The following is a 22198-nucleotide window of genomic DNA, read 5'->3' as shown; positions in this document are numbered from 1 at the left end:
TAAGAGCATAGACTCTAAACCAAGACTTCCTGAGTTAAAGAGCCAGATTCACTGTGAGACTATACAAGTTCCTTGATATAAATACCTCAGTTCCAACATCTGTAAAAAGGTTATAATACTAGCACTGCTTCAATTTTGTAATAACATTAAAAGCATGAATACATGTTAAGTGCCTGGCAATAGTCAGCACTGCATGTTAAAATATTATTATTATTAGAGACTGGTATATCTTTAGGAAACTGAGTATAGTAATGCTAACTTGCTGGGGGAAAATATTTTCTTAGCAAAATAGAAGGTGGAAAGGATTCTTCATTTTTGGTGGCTTCAGAATTTAAGGTACTTTACAGGTTGATATTTAATTTTTATAGAAATTATGGCAAGCATATGTTTCTGGTAGAAGTGTACTAGTGTGTACAAGTTTATGCAGTAAGTTTAGTTAGCTGACAAAAGATTTTAAACAGATGTTTATTTGATGCCATTGTGCCCTAATATTTTAAGAGAAAGTGAGTAACCATTATCTTTAAATTCTCGGATCTTTGTTGGAAAGGTGACACTTATACTGAATTGATGGACTGAAGATTAAGGCCAACAGTTATGAACTCAGGACATGAAGATACTTCTAGACTGGACTACTTTAAATTAATTTTCACATCAGTGCATATTTTAGATCACAACCAGATTAAAGAAAATCTAGTTTTACTCAACAGAGATACTTAGCTTTGTATAACGATCACTTGATATTAGTATTAGTTAGAATTAGTATTTCACAGTCTCTTCTAATGGATTTGTCATGACTAAAGGCAGTTAATTTTATATTCTGTTTTTATATACTTTTGGTAATATTAATGCAATAGTTAGATAATATATCATCCCATGTAAGGATTATAACTGATTTTTTTACATCACACAATATATTTAAAATGTGCATTTTATGATTCTTAATATTTGAATGGAAAATACATTACATATGAAGGTTTTTTAAAAATAAAACTTCTCTATTTTGCGTTTTTCCTTCATTTGAGGCAATACATTTCAACTATAAAGTATGTAATAGTGTCTGTTTTAGCCAAAAAGAAATTCCACCTTTTGGAGCTATAAAATATACAGAATTGAAAGCTGACACCTAATATATTTTTCATTAGATACAGATGTTCAATGTAAAATTCTTCAAGTATTCATGAAAAGCAGAATAACTAGAAATGTTCAGATATAATGCATGAGAAATAAAAATCATACCTTTTGGTAAGTTGCTAATGACTTTTTAATGAAAACCATTTTTCTTTTTATAATTTACAAGTTCTTTTAAATTTATTGTAATCATCTTGTCACTTAACATTATGGATGAAATCTTTAAATTATCATGGAATATAATGAGATAAAAATACCTAAAAACCGCTTCCACATGTAGAAAATCTTACGAATAATTTCTAAAGAAATGATTCAACAATTTCATATTTACCTTCTTTACCTTGACATTTAATTGGTAATCTTGAAAATACCGCAACTATTTATTTTTTACACTTGGTTGCAAAATAACTTCCATATTATTATTAGAAAATGCAGGCCAATATAATGAGTGCACAGTACAAATTGTCTTATGCTGACTTGTTTCTCGACACCACTGCTTTCATTCTTGTTCTGAAGGAGCTGCATCAAGTTATGAAATAATAGCAGTTCTTCAGAGGCAACCTCTGTGGTGAGCACGGAGAGCTAATGATGTTTTGTCACATGCAGAAGTCGTTGTCCTAACTAAGGGCTAAAATGTGAGCTATGCAGTAGGGGGGAAGGGCATTAAAAAAAGTTGATTCTCTTTCCTCCTTTACCTGCCCTCCTCCAAAGGAAAACAAAACATCATTTCAAACAGATGTTTTTGGAATCAAAATACATTAGATATTGTGAGTTTAAGCTGATAGTTTAGCTGTGATTCCAGTTAAGTCATATTTATTATAAGTATTGATGGAATTAAATTGCATGTATTTTTCTTACAATAAAAGCTAATCCTATGAGAGCTTCAATTTAAAACTTTAAAATACCTCTTTTTTACTTTAGCTATTTTTCACTAAAATCATTCTCAAAATTTTCCAGTAGTTTGCTGTATCTTCTATTAATTCACGTGCTCACTGAAAGCATTTATTTGGGGACTGCCATGTAAATAACATTAAGCTCCCTTCTGTAGGAAAATACACACACAGAGCTATACCTTGGGAGGTTTATAGTGTGTTGAGGAAGACCAGGACTTTATACCAAACATGTTACTAGCAGTCGAAGACATTTGATAAGTGAATGGTATTGACGAGCATGACCAAATGGAGATCAGTGTGCACTGGGAGGACCTCTTTCTGGATTTGTGGTTAAAGGGAAATAGAAATTGGCCAAGTAGATAGAAGGTAGGACTGTACAGGGAGCGGATATGCCAGGAATGAAGGTGTGGCTGTAGTTCTCATAGAACTGTGAAGGCAGGGTGCAGACCAAGTAGCAGGCTATAAGGATGCTGGGTTAGGAAGGTGGAATAGAGGCAAATGGGGAGGCTTTTGGATACTAGGATCAGATGAAGATTTCATCTTTTAATTAAAGGACATTAATGACTGTGCAATGAAGATGAAGAATGAACCTGGGAGGGTGGTGGTTAGCACTATTATTTTTACCAATGAATAAGGTATATATTGGAGATAGAAGATGAGGCAGCAAGGAAGAACCATGGTTTTTGTGTTTATTGGTTTAGGTATCAATCATGACAATTTTTGTTATCATTATAAGATCATAAATGGAATAAAGACTGAGTATGCAGCACTTGTGACTGATAAGTTGTAGGAAATTTATGCAGGAAAGGAAAATATTCTGAAATTTAGAGAATTACAGAACCAGGAAAAGGAGAGTGCTTTGGCAGAGGTGAGTTCTGGGAGTTTTATGAGAAGGAAATTAGTGGTTTTATAAGGCTAAGGGAATGGAGAAGTCAGGAATGACAGTGAAAGTGTCCAGGATTTCCTTTGGGAATGACAAAAATGCTACAAAAATGTTGGCACCATAATTATACTAAAGGTAATTAAAAGATACACTTTAAATGTGTGAATTGTAAGGTATGTGAAATATAGACAATAAAGCTGTGACAACATACAGAAACAAAAATAAAAGAGAAAATATACTTTGGGGACATATAGGAAAGAATAAAAATAACCTTTAGCTGGCCAGTTAGTTAAATGTCAGGGATGAGCAATTGTGAATCACGTTCATAAAAGCCATGGGTTAAGCTTTGAGGATGGTTGTTAAAAGAGAGAAAGAAGAGATCTGAACCTGATAATTCTATAGTGCAAGACTGCAGGAGGAAGGGAGGTGGTTAGGGAGCTAGTGTTTTCTTAGAGGCTTTATCACTTACATTAGTTTTATCCATATTGTCTTAATCAGGAAAACAAATTCAACAGAATTTGAAAATACGGCTTTATGTATCACCATGGTATTAAAGTTGCCAAAAGTAGTTGATTTTTATTTATTTATTTAGAAATACAACATAAAATATTTTCTTTTTTTCTTATAATATTTTATTTTATATAATTCTTACATCAGTTTTCATTTTTGCACAATGTATGCATTTTTATCTTGGTTATATTTCCCATACAATCGCACCCCCCCTTATTTTGACCCTAATCCTTCCTCTCCCCGCCCCTGTCCCCGTAGTATGTCCCTGGTTTATAGTTGCTTGTTGAATTTGATTTTTGCTTTGTATTAGTTCATCTTTTTCCTGGTCTGTTACTTAGGTTTTCTGAATCCCTGCTATGAGTGAGACCATCTGGTATTTTTCTTTTTCTTTCTGACTTATTTCACTGAGCATGATCCCTTCTAGCTCCATCCATGTTGCTGCAAACTGCATGTGTTTTTCTTTTTTGATTGCTGAGTAATATTCCATTGTGTATATGTACCACACTTCTTGATCCGGTCATCTATTTTTGGGCATTTGGGTTGTTTCCATAACTTAGCTATTGTAAGTAGTGCTGCTATAAACATAGAGGTGCAGGTGCCCTTTGGAATTAATGTTTCTGTGTCATTTGGGTAAATACCTAGGAGTGGAATTGCTGATTTTTAAAAAAAGATGTATTTATTGCATGGAAGAACTGAGTTGTAGGCAAAAGGTATGGGAGGGGTGGTGGTGAAAGGATTCACCAGAGACAGAGTAGGGAGCAGAAAATGTGGATCCACTGAAATACACTGCTAAAGGGAGCAGTGGGCGAGTCAAGAGAGGTCTGCTGCGCCATATGTTCAATTCCTGCCTGAGGAGTGAACTCAGGACTTCACGGTGGTAGCACTGAGCCTTAACCCCTAGGCCACCAGGGAGGCCTTGTAGTTGATCTTTAATAAACTATGGCTATATTTCAAATTTCAAATTAAAGAAAAGAGAGCTTTTGCGTTTTTGTAATCAAAGACATACGTGGAACACAAAATGCCATTTCTGCTTTTTGCCCTTGCCTTACAGGCTAAAGCAATGGGATGGGCCACTGAGGATGAGCAATGAATGACCTCATAGGCCAAATAGTATAGTCATTGGGAAGAATGGTGGTTTGAACATTATCAATTGGTTGGTTTTTAATCCCCTTTGAACTCTAAATGGTGGGATTTTTTCATCTGGTATGTCATCTTGCTGCTTTTATTTTTTTATTTTTTTTTTTTTCACATTAGATGCATTTTTATTAGAGCCTTTTTAGTGTACAACATGAGGTAACAGGAAAATCATTTCTCCTTAACCAGTACTTCACACACCTGTAGTAAAATATTTTAGACTTAAGGGATTTATAAGGGATTACAATTCTTAAAAGTTGGGGATCAAGTAAACAAGTTCTAACTTCTTGAATATTCTAGTTGACTCCTTAAAACAGTAACCAGCTCTAACTAGTAACCTAAATTTCTTCAAGGCCATATTTTATTGTCACTTATGTCTTTAGATCTGAAGCACGCTATTTCAATCAATATCCACTAATTCCACTTCAAAGATGAGTTTTGCATTTGGTGGAATTTTGGCATCGGGTTGTCCTTTCTTTCCATAAGCCCATTCTGGTTCAATTTCCAGTCGAGCCTTTTCTCCTTTACTCATAGTCAAGAGTGCTTCATCCCATCCTCTGATAACTTTGCCTATTCCAACCTTAAAACTTAAAGGCTTGGCACTTTTCTTCTTCTTTGAACTGGTTTGAATATTAGTATCAAAAATAGTGCCGTCCTGTAGAGTTCCTGTATACCAGCAATGAACAACATCTCCCTTTTTGGGGAAGTTGGTTTTATCTCCTTTTTTAAGAATGGATTTTGTATATTTTGGTGGACCCTCATCCAGAGTCTCTTCAGATTTGGTTTCTTTGGGTTTATCTTCATTAAGCTTCACATTTTTCACCTGCTCAGACACTTTACTTATACTTTCAGTACCCTTGAAACGCTTACTTTCAAAAAGATGGTTATAGGCTGTAACCAAATGGTCCTTGTTAGCTGTCTTGGCCACATTTTTAATGTTTCCTAATAATTTATGTTCTGCAAGAAACGAATCTGAACCGTGGTCCTGTAGAAACTTGATAATGTCCTTCTTGGGTAGCTGCTCGCTGCGCAGCTGCTCCACGGTCCAGGCCCGCTGCGGAACGGCCGCCGCCATCTTCCCCCGCTGCCTCTGCTTTACTGAGCCGGCCCGCCCGGGTTGGACATCGCCCCGCCCAGGGGCGTGGCCGGCCCGCAGGCCATCTTGCTGCTTTTAATGTGAAATAAAACTTACATGCAGTTGAAAATATATCATAAGAATATAAAATGTTGACATTCTACAACCAAAGGAAAATATAAAACTCCAAAGAAACAACTCTCTCCTGTGGGTTTCTATTCCAGATATGTAACTCAGCTGGAATAAAAATTGTGGTGATAAAATCTGTGTCAAATATATTGGCATAATTGTCGTATTTGTGTTGTGGGATGGTTGTGTTTTTATAATGCTTCTTTTTGTTATCTCAGGGAAGGAGATTACAGCAGAAACCTTTATGGAGAAGTTGGATAATGGTGCTTTGCTCTGTCAACTTGCAGAAAGTGTGCAGGAGAAATTCAAAGAAAGCATGAATGCTAATAAACCCACAAAGGTAAAAGATACTAAGACAAAAATCACTGCCAGAAGATAAAATGTGTTTGAGTAGCTTATAAATTGAGTTTAATGTAAAGAATTTGTTGTGAATGGATGTATAGTAGTATCTCTTTTAACAGGAAAACCACAGAGCATGATTTTAAATGAGGTAACATGTTATTTGCACTCTAATTACATAAATTACATAATACTTTGGGTAATTCTAATTAAACAAAAGCTTCCAGAAATAACTGTTTTGCACTCATACTAAACAAGTACTGTGTATAAACAGATATTGAATCTGATGTATTAATTAGAAATTTAGCAGAGAAATAACATGTCATTCAGGCAATGAATAAAATGTAGCCAAGAAAGATTTACTAATTAGGTCTTTATTTCCAAATAGATTATTATGGCAGAATGGCAGAATATTGGAACAAAATATCTGAAATACATTTTTTTAATTTGTTTTAAGTAAGTACTAGCATCTAAATAGGTTTGGGCAGATTGTTTTCTTTTTGAATGATCAGATTTCTACACATTAGTTCTGATACTCTCTTCTGGTAATTATAAGCACATAATAAAATGTGATGTTTGATACATTTTGAAGGAAACAAGATAGTTGATACCTTTCTTAATTTTAATAGAGAAGGAAAAGAGGTTAAGAAAAGATTAAAATAGCATTAATTAAAGACAATAAAATCTTAGAAGCAATTCTGTGAAAATGTTGATTCAGTGGACTCCATCCTTTGCTATACAATGGAGTCATCTGAGTATCTTTAAAAATACTCAGACCAATGACATTCTGATATGATTCCTATGGGGTGTTTGGGAACTGGGATCTCTAAAAATCCCTGAAAGTGATGTAATGTTCAGCAAAGTTAGGGAATCACTGCTGTCATTTTTTCCCCTCTATTGGAGAGACACAGACTAGGTCTTTCTTGTAAGATCACCTGACTAGTTATGACTGGGCAAGAATTTGACATAGACATCCTTTATCCAACTCTAGTGCTATTTTGTTTTGGTTCACTATGGGGTGGCATAGACATGAGGAGATTATTAATGAAAATTATTCATATGAAATGTAATGTTAGAACTGAAAGAAATCCATTACTCTTTTCCATTGTAATGTAACTGGTCTCTGCTTCAGCTTACTGATGAGAAAACACAATGTGTAATAGGAGGACAATTTGTATAGAAAGTTCTCTATAAAATAAATTAAGATGGGGGGAAAGTGGTGTGCTCAGACTTTTGAGAGCATTATATTCATATTGCATAAGTCCTGAAACCTCTATTTATATTGCTTATTGCTGAGAAAAGGAAGATCATTAACTCAATGTTAAGATCTTGATTCTTCATAGTAACAAAAAATAAGCAACTCTGCTAAGGCTAGTGTACAGTTTTCTGGTTTTGTTTTGTAAACTTTTATTTTTTAAAAAAGAAGACCCATAAATAGAATTATACAAATAGAATTCTCCAGTATAAGTCCTCCAAGCATTAAACAATAATTTAAAGGCTTAGAGTTCACCACATTTTGCTTAGGTTCTCATTTTGTTACTTATTAATTGAATATGTCAGAGCCTTAGTTTCCTTAGCTATAAAATAGAATTGGTAATTGCATATGTCTTCCAAAAGCATTACATAAAGATACTCTAGCTCAATCTTATCTCCCTCCCTTAGTGAGTCAAGAGGTTTTGATAAGAATTTTAGATCAACTAGAATTAACTAGAAGGGGAAAAAAATGTACTTCGTAAATGTGATAGCTATTGTATACAAATAAATAGGTATATATTTGCTCAGTCTCAATGATAACAGATAACATTACAAATAACAAACTCAAATAACAAACTCAACTATGGTAATTGAACAAATGTAGGTTTAAAAATACCTATTATAATCTCATCTCAATGCTGAAAAAGTCAAATTTAATCTGAGTTAGCAATTGATACAATTACTCTTCACTGAATTGCCTTCTGTGTCCTTGGCAGAACTTATATTCACAACTGATTTCCAATAATATGCACCTTAAATCAAAAGGAGGCTACTTTATATTTTTTTTTAATATATTTTTATGAGTTAGCTTTTGTGAGTGTACATGTGCATATACGTGTGTGTGCATGTTGAGTTATTTTCTACCTGGACATTTTGAAGTTATATACAATAATAGTGAAGATAGATGAACTGGTCAATACCTTCTCTAAATGAATGAAATATATGTTTAGGGAGATGTTAAAACTTAATTATTTTGGGGCCTCCTTGGTGGCGCAGCGGTTGAGCGCGGGGTTGCGAAGCTGACCGCAGCCTTGCAGCGCCGGTTCGATCCCCGGCTGCTCCCCAGCCACTGGAGGAGGGTCCTGCATGGTGCGCAGACCTCTCCTGCCGCCCGCTGCTCCCTTCAGCAGTGTACTTCGGTCCTTCTGCCTGCTCTGCTCCCCGCTCTGGCTCTGGTGAACTCTCTCACCCTCCCGCGCTTCTGACTGTACCCAGTGCTTGTATAAATAATTAAATAAATCTTTAAAAAAAAACAACTTAATTATTTTGAAATAAATCAACAAACTTGATCCCATCCAAAGTCTTCAAAATTATTTCACAAGAAACCCTTTTTATTTTTTCCCTAGAAACTTAGGTGAGATGCCTGGTATGTGTGAAGTATGTCTGTTAAGAATGATTTAAACACTCTTAATATTTGGAAGTAAATTTAAATACATATAATAAGAGTTTACATATTTAATATTTTAGACTTCAGGAATTAAGTAGCAGTTAGTATAAAGCATTTGAGACCAGTGTGCACCAATTTAGTATATGATTTGATTTTACCTAGTTATAGCTATCATAATATGATCAATTCACCATAACAATAAATGTGTATATTCTTGGAGTAAGGACTGTTAAAGCAAAAATCTAAATAAAACTAAGTTTTCAAATATCATTTCAGGTTGAGAGAACCAAAACAAGTGGTAAATCCAAGGTTAGGTTTTATACATTTTGATCCTTAGTTACCCAATTCAGAGATGGCATCTCCAATTAATTCAGTGCTACGTTGATGTAAAATTTTCACTTCCTGGTCCAGATAGAGTTAAACTATATATAAACTTCTTGTTACATATTTACTCTGTTCTTTTTCCACCAGCCATGACTTGCTCATCATGCAAGATTCTCTCAAACACCAGGGCATCAACGAGGGGCAAGCTATTTGATGGGTTCAAACTTCGTTTTCCTCTTAACACTCCTTTCCGTTTGTCTCAATTATTCTGAGAGTCTACCATAGACATCATAATTTTCCTGGCTCAGAGCCTCCTTTGACTTCAGAGAGCACTGGATGCTTAGATCAGGTTTGAAGCTCATGAAGGGAAAAGAAAAAAAAAAAGGATTTCTGTTACGTAGTAGAATACTAACATTATTCTCTTAGGGAGGAACTGAACATTCACCATCTTAGGTAGAATCCAGTCCTTGTTTGAGGGAAATAGCATCCTTGTCAGATAGAATGCCTATGGTACATTTGCTTATTAATAATACCTAATTCTCATAGTCGTAAGATAACTATACCTCAGGATGTTATACCATTCAGGAATTAAATAGGATGATTAGCGCTTTTCCCCTTAAAAATCAGTAGTTTGTTTTCTTTAGAGAAAATCTGACCAAGATTTAATTCAGAGAAATCCAGGAATTTGTATTTACTGCTGCTATTTCTGACAGAACAAGAAAGCACAGTAAAAGTGATCAGTTTTTTCTTGAAAAGAAAATCTTAGCTGTGATTAATCTAGAGCCATTTATAACTTGCTATACATAAAATTATCATATATAGATATATAATCCATAATAAATTCATGATTTTGAGATGCAAATATACTACTAATCTTAAACCAACAGAGTGAATATTGAGATGGAGGAAATATAGGTGGAATGATGTGGAAATATTTTTTTGGATTATTTTGCTACCTGTGACTGAGGCAAAAAGAGGAAAAAATATAGTTAGTGATAATCTCTAATTCCTTAGGATTTTTAAAAAAGAATGTAAAAATCTTTATTTTAAATATATTACAGTCAGTTATTTTTCAGTATAAAATTGAATTCCCTTATCACCATTTTTTTAAGTCCCTGAATATCTGGCCAATCATCTTTCTCTAGAGCAGAGACAATGAAAAGTCTCAATGTTTTTCTTATTAAGTGTTTCTGTCCTAGACACTCTTTAGAGGATATGCTTCAATGTTGTTTCAGTGATAAATGTTGGCATAAAGCATAGTATGTTATGAAATGGATGTTGACTTTTTGTTTTCCACCAGTGGTCACTCATAGGAAATTGATATAGACTGTATGTGAAGACCGAATAAGAAAAAAAGCAGGAATATGAAAATGTGGGCATGAAAGGGAGTGAATTAATGTGCTTATAGGATGTAGTTGGGTCTTCAGGCCTCATTTAACTAATTCCATATATGACACTTCTACTTGACAGAGAGCTGCTGAACACAACTGCAGGTACAGTCAAATTCATCATCTGACACTAAGTTCACAATAAATAGTTCATGTTTTATGGTCTCATGGAAACTTGAGACCAGGTCTCCATCCTGGTATTCCAACATAGAGATTCGCCCTCCATTAGACAGCAGTAGTAAGCTGGAAACATTTGTATGCCATCCTTTACAAGGAGGTAATGTTCCTATGTGACTCTACCTTTGGACCCATAAAGTTCATTTACTTGGAAAAATCCTCCTCCTGGGTTCTGATGGGATTTATTATCTACTCTGGAGAATAAATGTATATATTTTATAAGGTCATAAAATATATACATTTACATACTGTTCCTGCTATTTAATATCAAATAAACAAAATATCATAATAGAAGATTTTGATTTCTTATGCAATGTTGAAATGTCCATGGTTTCTGTAGGTCATGTCACAGAACTGGAGTTGATGTGCAGTATAGACAATAATCATAATACCTCACATCCAGGTGTTTAGCAGATATGCTTTGGCTGAATAAAGATGTAAATGAATGGCCCAAAAAAGATATTTACTTGTAGATTGAGAATGCTGTTATCAGTGGATCTAGCAGTAATTCATTTTTAATCCTGACTATGTTTTTAAATGAGTGCAATTAAACAGAATACTAGAATGTTTATTATTTTTAGTTTTACTTTATTTTTGGCACAGCAGACCTCTCCTTTCTTGCCCACTGCTCCCCTCAGCAGTAAATTTCAGTCAATCCTGACTATTTTTATTATCAACAACTTTGAAATTCCTACCTTTGCTGGTTTTGCTTAGCTCAAAACTCTTTGATTCTCAGAAGCACAAAGAACAAAGTTGACTTTTTAAGGAATGGAGAAAACAGAAGATTGGAGGATTTTAGGATGGCTAGGGAGAAGAAAAAAGCCTGAGGAATTAAAAATGTTGACACTAATAGACCATAGAGATCTAAAATAGTTAAGTGAATTCTGGAGGAAGTTGAGCATTTAGTTAATGGTAGATGTTACACAGTTATGTGATGTATTATTATTTATGTTCAAAGAACTATCTGAAAGTAAAAATGATGATAAAAATGAGCATACAATCTAAATATTTCATTCAGTTTGAAAATAATTTTTCAGGCCTGTATATAGTATTTGCCATGGTTCCAATAAAATTAGGATCAGATTAATGATAACTAGTGGTTTTAGGGTTTTGTTTTTTGCATCTATCCTCAATATCTGCCCCTTTTGTCAAATAAAGTAGTTGATGAGGGAAATGTGAACATAACAACTATTTGTTTCTTCTCAGAGGCTGTAATTAGCCACCTCCCATAACATTATTTAACAACCAAGGTAAAAATAACAGTTTCTGTAAAACTGAAGGAGGGAAAGAGAATTCCAGTACTTAAGAACAAAGAACAGTAAATGCTGCTATTGACTGTCAAAAATCTGTTCTTCTATTAACCAATGGATAACTCAGAAAGGAGATTGCATGGGCATGGAGTGTAGCCAGTCATTTTAGCAACCTTAAATTAGAAAAAATCTTGTGAGTTGCAAATATTTTATGAGTCCTGCTTATGTGTTATTTTTAAATTTGATATTGATGCTAGAAATAAGAGAATTGTTAATTGTTGTGGATATTTATGTGCACAAGTTTTGGAGGTTATAAATGTAATCTGTATGCTAACTCATAGTTTTCTAGGTCAAGCTTACAGATGATTTGAAAAAAAATTTCAAGCAGCCACAGTAGAAATAAACAATATTTTATTATGTGAATTTAGAATGATATTTTACATATCACGATATGCACTGAAAAGTTTTCTTACACATAGTTTTTTTAAACACAGTTTTTTGGAAAATTTAAATGTAACTCAACTGCTTCCTAACTCAAAATTTAAAATAATAATAGCAGTTTTATAAAACATAGTATCTTCTCACACATTGCAATACCTAATAAACTTATATATGGGCCTATTCAAATAATTTTCAAGTGGATTTCAATACATTAATTTGATTATTCTGATTAGCCAAGCATTATTACATCCTTTAATCATTTTATCATCACAAATAAGAATCAAAATTATTTTTAATGTTCAATGAATCATAGAATTGCCACTTTTGAATGACAGAGAAAGTCTGTTTCTAAGGAGGACTGAGGTTCTTTAGGAAAAATTTAAAAATATTATACATCTTGTTGAATTATCTGTGGATGAAAGTAGAAGTTAAGCAAAACCATAATGTAGTTTTGCCAAATATAATTATTTGGGCAAGTGTATAGGTCCCAGATAAATTGAAACTAATCACATGCAAAGCATGAAGTTAACCTTTGTGACAAACACTCATGTTTGAGATGGCTTTCTTTTTTGTGCAGAAAGAACCAAATGACAAGTCAAAACAATTTCAGAATTCAAATTACGAAAGTAAAATATAATCTATTCTTACGTTTGGCTCCTTTCTTACTTGTCGACCATAACTAATGTTCTCTTCATATTAGAGTTTCTGGTAAGTTCTTTGAGCTAAGAGAAGTGAGAGAAGGCATTTCTAGCCTTATTCTGTTTTCTTCTAAAGCCTTTCATTCTAGAGAAGGGGGAAGGAGAAGGAGAAAGACTAGATAACAGCATTGAACCTAGAAAGGTTTCAGGTTTCAGGGGCTGCAAATTTACATAAATATGCTATAAAGCTCCCTTCTTCAGCACTGTTCATAAGTTCTTTCCTTCCAAAAGCTCAAACTGTAAGCTATTGTTTGGTAGTCTAAATAGTTACATTCAAGTCATATGAAGCATAAGACTAAAAATAAATCATACTGAATTGCAATTCCAGAAAAGCATGAAAACAATTAAAACAACTTCTGGATTAGAACTAGGAGATTCACACACACACACACACACACACACACACACACACACACACACATACTTTTCATCTATATAATTTCACTGCACCAGCAGATCATTTCCCCCTGAGCATAAAAGTAAACCTAATCGAATGTTTCCACAATGACATCATCCCTTCTCCTTACACGCTCACATCCTGCATTTAACCGCAGGCAGGCACACATCAAGATTGTAAAAGAAGTGTAACTGGGGAAGTGTTCTCATGATATTTGATAGCACTAATTGTGGTCACTGCTGTTTCAAAGTACTGTGGATACAGACTACTATGTCAAGAAAAGTCATTCTCCCCATATGGAAAATAGAAAATTAATTATTTAAAAATGAACTGTTACTAAATGCTTTGGAGAAATTCAGGTCATTTAAACAGTATTGAATATGCATGCCATTTCTTGAAGGAGAACATTCACAGATTTTATAAATAAGAGCCTTTTTTAAGGGAGTGAAAATTAGGGGAAAGAGTTGCTGTTTCGTTTAAGAATGTCTGAAGGTTTCTTAGTGATTTAAAATATAAGTACTTACTATATTTATGTGTGTGGTCCAAGGTATGTGGTAGTGGTACATTACAGAGTAATGGCATAATGTTTTTTAGATGAGGTAATTGCGTTTAGAGTATATACAACTCTTCAACTGTATCTTATGCTTTTAGGAGCCAGCTACATGAATACCTTCAATTGTTTAACTTAGCAGTTTGAAAATGCATCACACCTCACGCATGAAGCTCTCTACTGTGTACATATGTTTATATTCCTTGGCTAGTCATGTCTAATTTCACACCGGCTTAGGTGACTTGTCTAATGCATGCCTTGCTAGCATCAGTGGTTCATATGAGAAATAAATAATGTAGCAACTCCATCCTGAAGCCCAAAGAAAAATAACAAAAACAAAAACCTTGCTCAATCCACAATTGTTAAGAATTAAACCTTCAATGTGAAAAGGAAGAACAAACTCTTATAATGGGAGTAAAAAAACTAAGTTCTGGATAACTTCAGGAAATCTCTTGCGAGTCTATTTTTACTAGATATTACGAATGGCATTAAGCCAATTAAGCCATAGAATTTTCCTTGTAGATCAAAAATACTATGCCCCCGTTCACAACTGGGTGGAACTTGTGGCCCATTTCTCATAATGATGATTTATAAAACCTTAAACAATGCAACATTACTAACATAAAATAAACAGAATCAATTATACTAAAATACAGTTATCACATTATTAGAAATAAGTATTTAAAAATTAAAATTAAACAATATACTTGCTTATTTTATATTAATCTGGCATTGGTTCTAATAAATATTGTAATTTTAAAATAGAGGAGAAAGGAACCCAAATATTCCCAGATAGCTCACCAATTTGTAATGTCTATGATTTCTGTTCATGAGAAAGCTATTATAGTTTTGAATGCATTCATAATAACAAGAAGAGTAGCATGCAATTAGAGAAGAATGAAAGAAATATTTTTGGTCATTTCAAGTTCATGTTTCTCCCAGACCAAGAACTCTTGTTCTAGGTGATCACAACCTAGGAATATTGTTATAAATATATAAATCTCAGAACTAAAATATTTAAAACAAAGTGTAGTGGGATAACTACGGCAGGAAAGAGTAATCTTTATATTTCTACCTATGTAATAAATGTATATGCAAATATACAAGTATACAAGTAGACATATATTATAAGCTGTAAATGAAGAACCAAACTATATTTTATTCCATGTTACCATATTTGCTATATTTAAACATTGCTTAAAGATTGAAAGTAAAAGAAAAGTAAATATCTGAACTTTTTTTCAGAATTGTGACAGGGCACTAAAGTAAACATTTACTAAGTACTTATGCTTTGCCAGTCAGGGTAAGCTTTTTACATGGATTAAATCACCAAATAATTTAAAACTTAAATCAGATTGTAACATTTTCTAGTTTAAAATTTTCCAAAGACAGCTTCACTTGGAATAAAAGCCAAAATCTTTACAACAACCCACAAGTTGCTACATACTCTGCTCTGACCTCATTTCTCCTGACTTTTCCCTCACTCCACTTTGCTGCCTCTAAATAACTTCCTGTTTATTCGTTGGAACTCAACAAGCAGGTCCCACCTACCACAGGGCCCTTGCCTTTACTTTTCTCCCTTATTCTTTCCTCAGGTATGTATCTAATTTGTTCCTCACTCCCTTCAGGCCTCTGTTTAATGTGGTATTTTCACTGAGGACTTCCCTGACCACCTGTATAAAGTATCTTTCAAGGAAGATCTCCTAGGTTCACTGAAGCCACAGGCTGAATTTTTTTTATCATTTTTTAAGATTTCCCTTCATTTCCATTTTCTAACCAATGCATATTTAAATATTACGTTGTGCTAGACATTATTTCAGGAACTTCCCATGTAAAGTCATCCCTCACAGCAACCATATGATACAGACACTAGTATTATACCATCCCACAACTGATGTTGAGTTACTTGCCTGAAGTCACACTATTAATAAGTGAAAATCCTGGATTCAAACCCAGGCAGACTCACTCCTGTGGGTCTGCTTGTAAATACTACGTTCTGCTGCCTGCTTCCCTCTTCTCTACCCCAGTGGAGGTAATGTAGGCCTAATTTATTTATTTGTTTGTATTCGACAAATACCGCATAAGTACTTTTTGATAGGTATTATAATAGGTGCTGGGTATAAATGGTGACCAAAACCACACACTCTTCCATCCCCCATGTAATTAAACTCTCTGGAGAGAGTGAGTTGCCATTCAATTCATAACTGCAGGGATGCTGCAGCCAGAGTATTTGAACAATGTGGATTTTAACCATTTATAAGCAAGCATGTGTGTGTGGGGGTATTTTGGGATAAGTGATTCTTCATCTGGGATTGGAAGTTAATCAGACAAATAGGTATGAGAGGGTAGAGAGAACAGTTGTGTGTGAGGGCTTTACACACAGCTGGGAGGGCTTTTGGGGACTATACAGCAGTGGGAGCAAAAGCTAATGTGGCTGTAGGAGAAAAGGGGAATCCAGTGCTCTGTCAGCAGATAGGAGACAGGCTGATCCAAACCAGCGATGCCATGTATGAAGGAACTCTATCTTTGTCCTAAAAGCATTGGAAAATTAATTTGCCATTTGAAAAGTATACTCTGATTAGAGCGTGGAAAATGGGGGTGAATGTGTAATGTAATGAAAAATATTGAAGGATGGGGGAGAAACACATTGCAATGAAATCACCCTACAGATGTTTTAATTTTTCCCCTATATATGTGGACTAACTCCAGTAATTACAGATGTGATGATATAATTACTTTTCAGTTCTCACCATCAAAGTGTTTTCTATATATAGACCAGAAAGTAGACAGATTTGAAAAAAAAAAAAATAGCATTAATTGGAGTTAAGCTATTGTCTAGGATTGATATTAGCCATTTTCTAAAACATTTAATCTTAAAATTTGTTACAAGTAATAAACTGTAATTCCCAAAGTTTAAATACATTAGGTAACTATTCTTAGTCACTGTCTTAGTGCAGTGATTTGCAGGTTCAAGGTAGAAGCCTTTCCATTTGAATTACTAAATGTTTAACTCTCATGTTTTAGCCTTACTGAGAATTTAGGGAGATATCATCAGTCAATTGATGGGCATTTCCAGTGTGCCCCAAGTCTGAAGTTCAGAGAAGTTACTTAAAAAAAAAGTAAAAAAACAGTATTTGCTCAAAAAGTGTTTAGATATGTGTTAGCCACTAAAATAAATTCATTTTCCTGGAATTCACACACATAGAAAAAATTTTTAGACTTCTGAAGAAGCTTTTCTTTGTTGAATATTTTACAGATGGGTACCCAAAAGTAGTTTTAATGAAATACATGAGATTATTAACCATAACAGTTTTTAGTGGGTTGAACATGAGAGAACTTTCACCTCTAAATTTTTGGAATATTTTCTGCTAAGTGTGTATTAAGTGTATTAAGAGTAAAAGTTGTGATATTCAGGAAAAATTAAAAATAAAATATCAGAATCTAGTGACTCTGGGAGCTCAAAATTTGCTGCCAATACATGTAATTTACTGTACCTTAAAATGCAGAAAATATTTATTGAATATGAAAAATTCAAGACATGTTTTAATAGTTTTCTTGTCTATTTCCTTAGATAACTCTTTGTAGAAGGGACACAGACAACTGATAAACATTTTCTAAATGTCATCAATATTTGTGAGCTATAATTACTTTATAATTAGTATTAACTTTGTTGAGAATTGTTTTTTAAATATTTATTTATTTATGTTATACAAGAACTGGGGTACAGGCCAGAGGCGTGGGAGGGTGAAAGGATTCACGAGAGACAGAGCGAGGAACAGAATAGGCAGACTGACTGAAATACACTGCTGAGGGGAGCAGTGGGTGAGACAGGAGAGGTCTGCTGCACCATCTCACAGGCTGGCTGGGATCAAACAGGCGCTGCAGAGGCTGTGGACAGCTTCACAGCATGGTGCTCAACCACATGCGCCACCAGGGGAGGCCCCAACTTTGTTGAGAATGTAAAAGATTATCACACTGAATGGCCAATACTCCTTTCTCTCTTTGAGAAATCTTTCATATTCACACGCACACACACACACACACACAGGCACACACAAATTTCTTTTCATTCAATTCCAGCTTGCTACCACAACTGTGATCTAGGAATGTTTCAAGATGCAAATAGCAGAAGAAAAGGAAATCACTGTTTTTTTGTTTTCTTAAAATAACCTAATTTTTCTCTTTCTTCCCTCAATCCATCCTTGACAACAATTGTCACATTTTTCCAGAGCATATGTACTTAGGTTACTTCTTATTTTAAAATACTAGGTTTTTTTTTTATTACTCCCCATTCTCAACTGTGAGATTAAAACTGAAACCGGCTGCATTTGCCTATAGATCTCATTGCTCAAAATCAAGGGATTTTCACATTAAAATATCCAGATTTTAAAACTTTTTGAAATCTGGAAAACATTAGGACTGAATTTTGGTAATAATGAATTAGAACCAAATAGATATGATGACTACCTCTTCTGGTCATAACATGAGCTCTAAGTTTTTCACAACCCCCACTACTCTTTATAGTCTCCCAGAGACAGATACTTTATTCTTTTACTTAAGAGGTATGATCACCTCTGTGCATCTGAGCTTATAACCTCTGGTTGAGATTACAGTATTAGCAGTTCTTGTTAGCCTTGGAAGAGCCTGTCAGAGTCTACATTTCTGGACTCATTTCTCTTCCACATGCACCCTCTGCTCAACTGTAAAATCCATGCTTGTTTAAATCTCTATCAGATGTTCCACTCAGTGGGATATACTACCCTTCAGTTTGTCCTGGTTAGCACTTGAATGCTTTTCATTCTGTAAATGTCTGCTCCTCTGTAAGGCTTCCCAATATGATGCCCATTCAGTCCCTCCCCAGTTAAATGAACATCCTTAAATTTCCCAAAGAACTAATTTAAATTATTTAAATATTTAAACTTATCATTACCATATTATAATTTTAAGTCTATTTTCAGAGACTCTCAGAAGTCTCCAGAAAGGAACTTCTCAGCTTTTTTGTCTTTTAGTCCACACTTGCCATGTTACAACTGGTATAGACTTGTGATTTAATAAAGATTGTTTGAATTGAACCAAATTAAATTTCTATTTAACATTTTAAGATTGTTTCCTCAATTAACTGAGTTTCAAAATGTAGGAGTAGACTTTGGGAATATTTTGAAGCCAATAGCTGCCTACTGATATGTAAACGATTAGCTGAAAGAACAGAAGCTTTTTATAGTAGCATAGCATTTAGATAATGATTCCCATATGGATGCATAATTAGACCCAATAGATATAAAAAATGGAAAGAATGCACTTGTTTTTTAACTTCCTGTATTTTCCTCCTTTATGAAGCTTTTGGGATTCTTAAAGAATTATAAATCATTTACTTTTTCATAGACTTCAATTTTTAGATCAGTTTCAGTTTCATTTGAGTAGAAAGTACAAGAGAGTGGGACACTTGTTATAGTCAACAAACCTACATTGACACATCATTAGCACCCAAAGTCCATAGGTACATTAAGAGTCACTCTTGGTGTTATACATTCCATGGGCTTGGACAAAAGTATAATGACATATATTCACCATTACTGTATTATATGGAATAATCCTGCTGCCCCAAATCCTGTGTGGTGAATTCTCTGATGATTATCTATGCATCCCTCCCACTCCAGTAGCCCCTAATCATTTTAATGTCTCTATAGTTTTACCTTTTCCAGAATGTCGTTTACTTGGAATCATGCAATATGTAGTCTTTATAGATAGACCTGTTTCACTTAGTAATATGCATTTAAGATTCCACCTTTTTTCCCTTATAGTTTGATAGCTCATTTCTGCTTTTTAGTGCTGGATAATTTTTCATTGTCTGGATGTCCCACAGCTAATCCATTGACCTGCTGAAGGATATCTAGCTGCTTCCAAGTTTTAGGGCATGTATGAATAAAACTGTTAGAAATATTTCACTGCATATTTCCAACTTATTTATATCATAACTTTTTATTGTCTATCTCATCTTTTAAGCCTGAAATTGAAGCACTAGACTTAATCTTGACCATAATAATTTCATTATGACAGAGATCATTTGAAATATTTCTAAATACTTAACACATTTCTTGTGTTTATTATTTGAATGATTTCCACATGATTTTATAGGGAGAAGGGCATACATAATGTCCCCATGAGAAACCTATTTTTTTTTATTTCTTCTTTATTTATGGCATTATACCACAAAGTTTACCCTAAATGTAGAATACAATATATCTTGAGAGGGAAGGTCCATTTTGAATTCTATCACAGTGAGTTCACTTGCTACTGTACTCAATAATAGCTCATTCCCTCTGAGGCATGAATTTCTATTGCAAAATCCTCAGGAAAGGTTGATGGTACAGAATTTTTCCTTATTTTTAACTTTAATACTTTTGATCTTGGGGAATATATTTTCATCCTTTCTAAAGTCACATTATAGCTATATTTAGTTATGTGATACTGTGAAAGTTCAATGGAATAATTTTATTGAGAGCATTTTTTTCCAGAAAAATATATAGCAAAACTAAACGTAACAAAGTGATACAAGTGGAATGGAAACATTAATTCTATCATGGAAAGAGTGACTATATTGCCTGAATATTTGAACACTGCATTCTATATACCCACTGGAAAAGGAATGATATTAGCTTTTGGCAATTTCAGCATCTTTTATATATCTCTTCTGTTTTATATCTAAAATCTCAACTTTATGTATTCAAAAGGGAGTGGTTTGCCTCAAACTTTTGTGAAGAATGAATGAAATATTTAAACTATTAGTATTAAATTTTCAGTTCACTACATGTTGAAAACTAAAGATGCCAGTCTCTCAATTTTTTTCAACTTTGAACAGGTGAGAAATAATATATAATTCTTCATTTTAGTGTTATATGGCCAAAAAAAGGGGAAATAAATCAAGTGTTGAAATATATTAAATTCTAGGTACCCATGTCATGAAGAGAAATAGACGAATATAAGAGGCTGAATGATTTGATGTGAACTGTCTATAAGCTGTTTTTTTTTTTAATCATGGAAAATGAAAATACTGTTACCTACCTAGTTCATGGTACTTTTTTTTTTGAGAATTAAACATAAATAATCTGTATGAAAGTAAGCACTGTGTGTGCCAAGCACGCTGGCTCTCACAATGTTAGTTCCCTCCTTCCCCACCCACCATATAATTCAGAAAATAGTAAGTTAGTTCTACTTATGGAAAGCACCATATTTGGCACTGTGTATTCAAAAGGTATAATTAATGATAAATAAGATCCTGGTTCTATAGGTATAGATTATAGTAAGTGATAGAAATAGACACCCTGACCTTTTGAAGATGTACAAGATGTACTTACTCATAACACCATACCTGGGCCATACCCCTGTGGAACTCAGCAGCTTTTATGGAAACTGTAAATGACCAACACAGTTGTTGTCTCAGTAACTAGATCCAGGGAAACTACTATATATAAGGGGAGTTGAAAGGTATGGGATGTTATTAGTTAAAGGAAAACTAATGGTCAAATATTGGATTCTACAAAATCACATACAATGGTTTTACTTTTCTATTATGAATAGACTGTTATATGGTAGCCACAGCCATATATGTCTATATAAATTTAAATTAATTAAAATGAAATTGAATCTAAAAATTAGTTCACCAGTCACATTCATCACAGTTCAAGTGCTCAATATCCAAGTGTTACTAGTAGTTACTATAATGGGTAGCACAAATATAAATCATTTCCATCATTGTAGAACATTCTGTAAGAAAACTATTCTAAAAATGAAGTTTAATTTTAGGGTGAAGATAGAAGTAGATTGTTTGCCAATTTTTTTCTTGTGTTCTTATAGCCATAGCAGAAAAAAATGAAATGTTTGCAAGAAATTAGAACAGGGATTCAGTATTCTGTTTAAGATGGTGAGTATGTTAGTAAATAACCTTCATTGAGCACTTACCTCTATACTCAAATTACATTATTCTATTAGTCCTCACATATGCATAGTCAATGAAACCATTGTTTTTGCTGTGCACTGAAAGAAGACAGAGGCAAAAAAACATTAAGTAATTTGCCCAAAGTATCATAGCAAGAAGGTGATGTAACTGAATTTGAACTCAGATAATTGGAATCCAAAACCCTAGCAGGTGATTAACCTAAGACACATGGATTGAATTAAAAGCCTTTAGAATTAAATTTAAATTATTTCTTTTTATTGCAAACTAATTTGGTTGTTGCCTAA

General features: G+C 33.8%; 2 protein-coding genes across 16 annotated transcripts in view; one reads left to right on the top strand and one right to left on the bottom strand.

Annotated features, from left to right (window-relative positions):
- GAS2 (growth arrest specific 2) overlaps positions 1 to 22198 on the top strand; it is a 279708-nt gene that overhangs the window by 176953 nt on the left and 80557 nt on the right. For all 15 annotated transcript variants that reach the window (XM_054699337.1, XM_054699338.1, XM_054699335.1 and 12 more), the window contains one exon: positions 5971 to 6092. In XM_054699337.1, coding sequence (XP_054555312.1) covers positions 5971 to 6092 — 122 coding nt within the window. The remainder of the gene's footprint in view (positions 1 to 5970; positions 6093 to 22198) is intronic.
- Positions 4664 to 5665, bottom strand: LOC119255425 (peptidyl-prolyl cis-trans isomerase FKBP3). The gene has a single exon (XM_037522582.2). It carries the CDS (start codon positions 5621 to 5623, stop codon positions 4949 to 4951), a length of 675 nt encoding a protein of 224 aa, XP_037378479.1. The 5' UTR covers positions 5624 to 5665; the 3' UTR covers positions 4664 to 4948.

This window comes from Talpa occidentalis, unplaced genomic scaffold, assembly GCF_014898055.3.
Source record: "Talpa occidentalis isolate TD23 unplaced genomic scaffold, MPIMG_talOcc4v2.1 talOcc4.3, whole genome shotgun sequence".
Classification (NCBI taxonomy): domain Eukaryota; kingdom Metazoa; phylum Chordata; class Mammalia; order Eulipotyphla; family Talpidae; genus Talpa; species Talpa occidentalis.
Note: the sequence above shows the minus strand (reverse complement) of the source record. Positions and strands in the feature narration are given on the sequence as shown.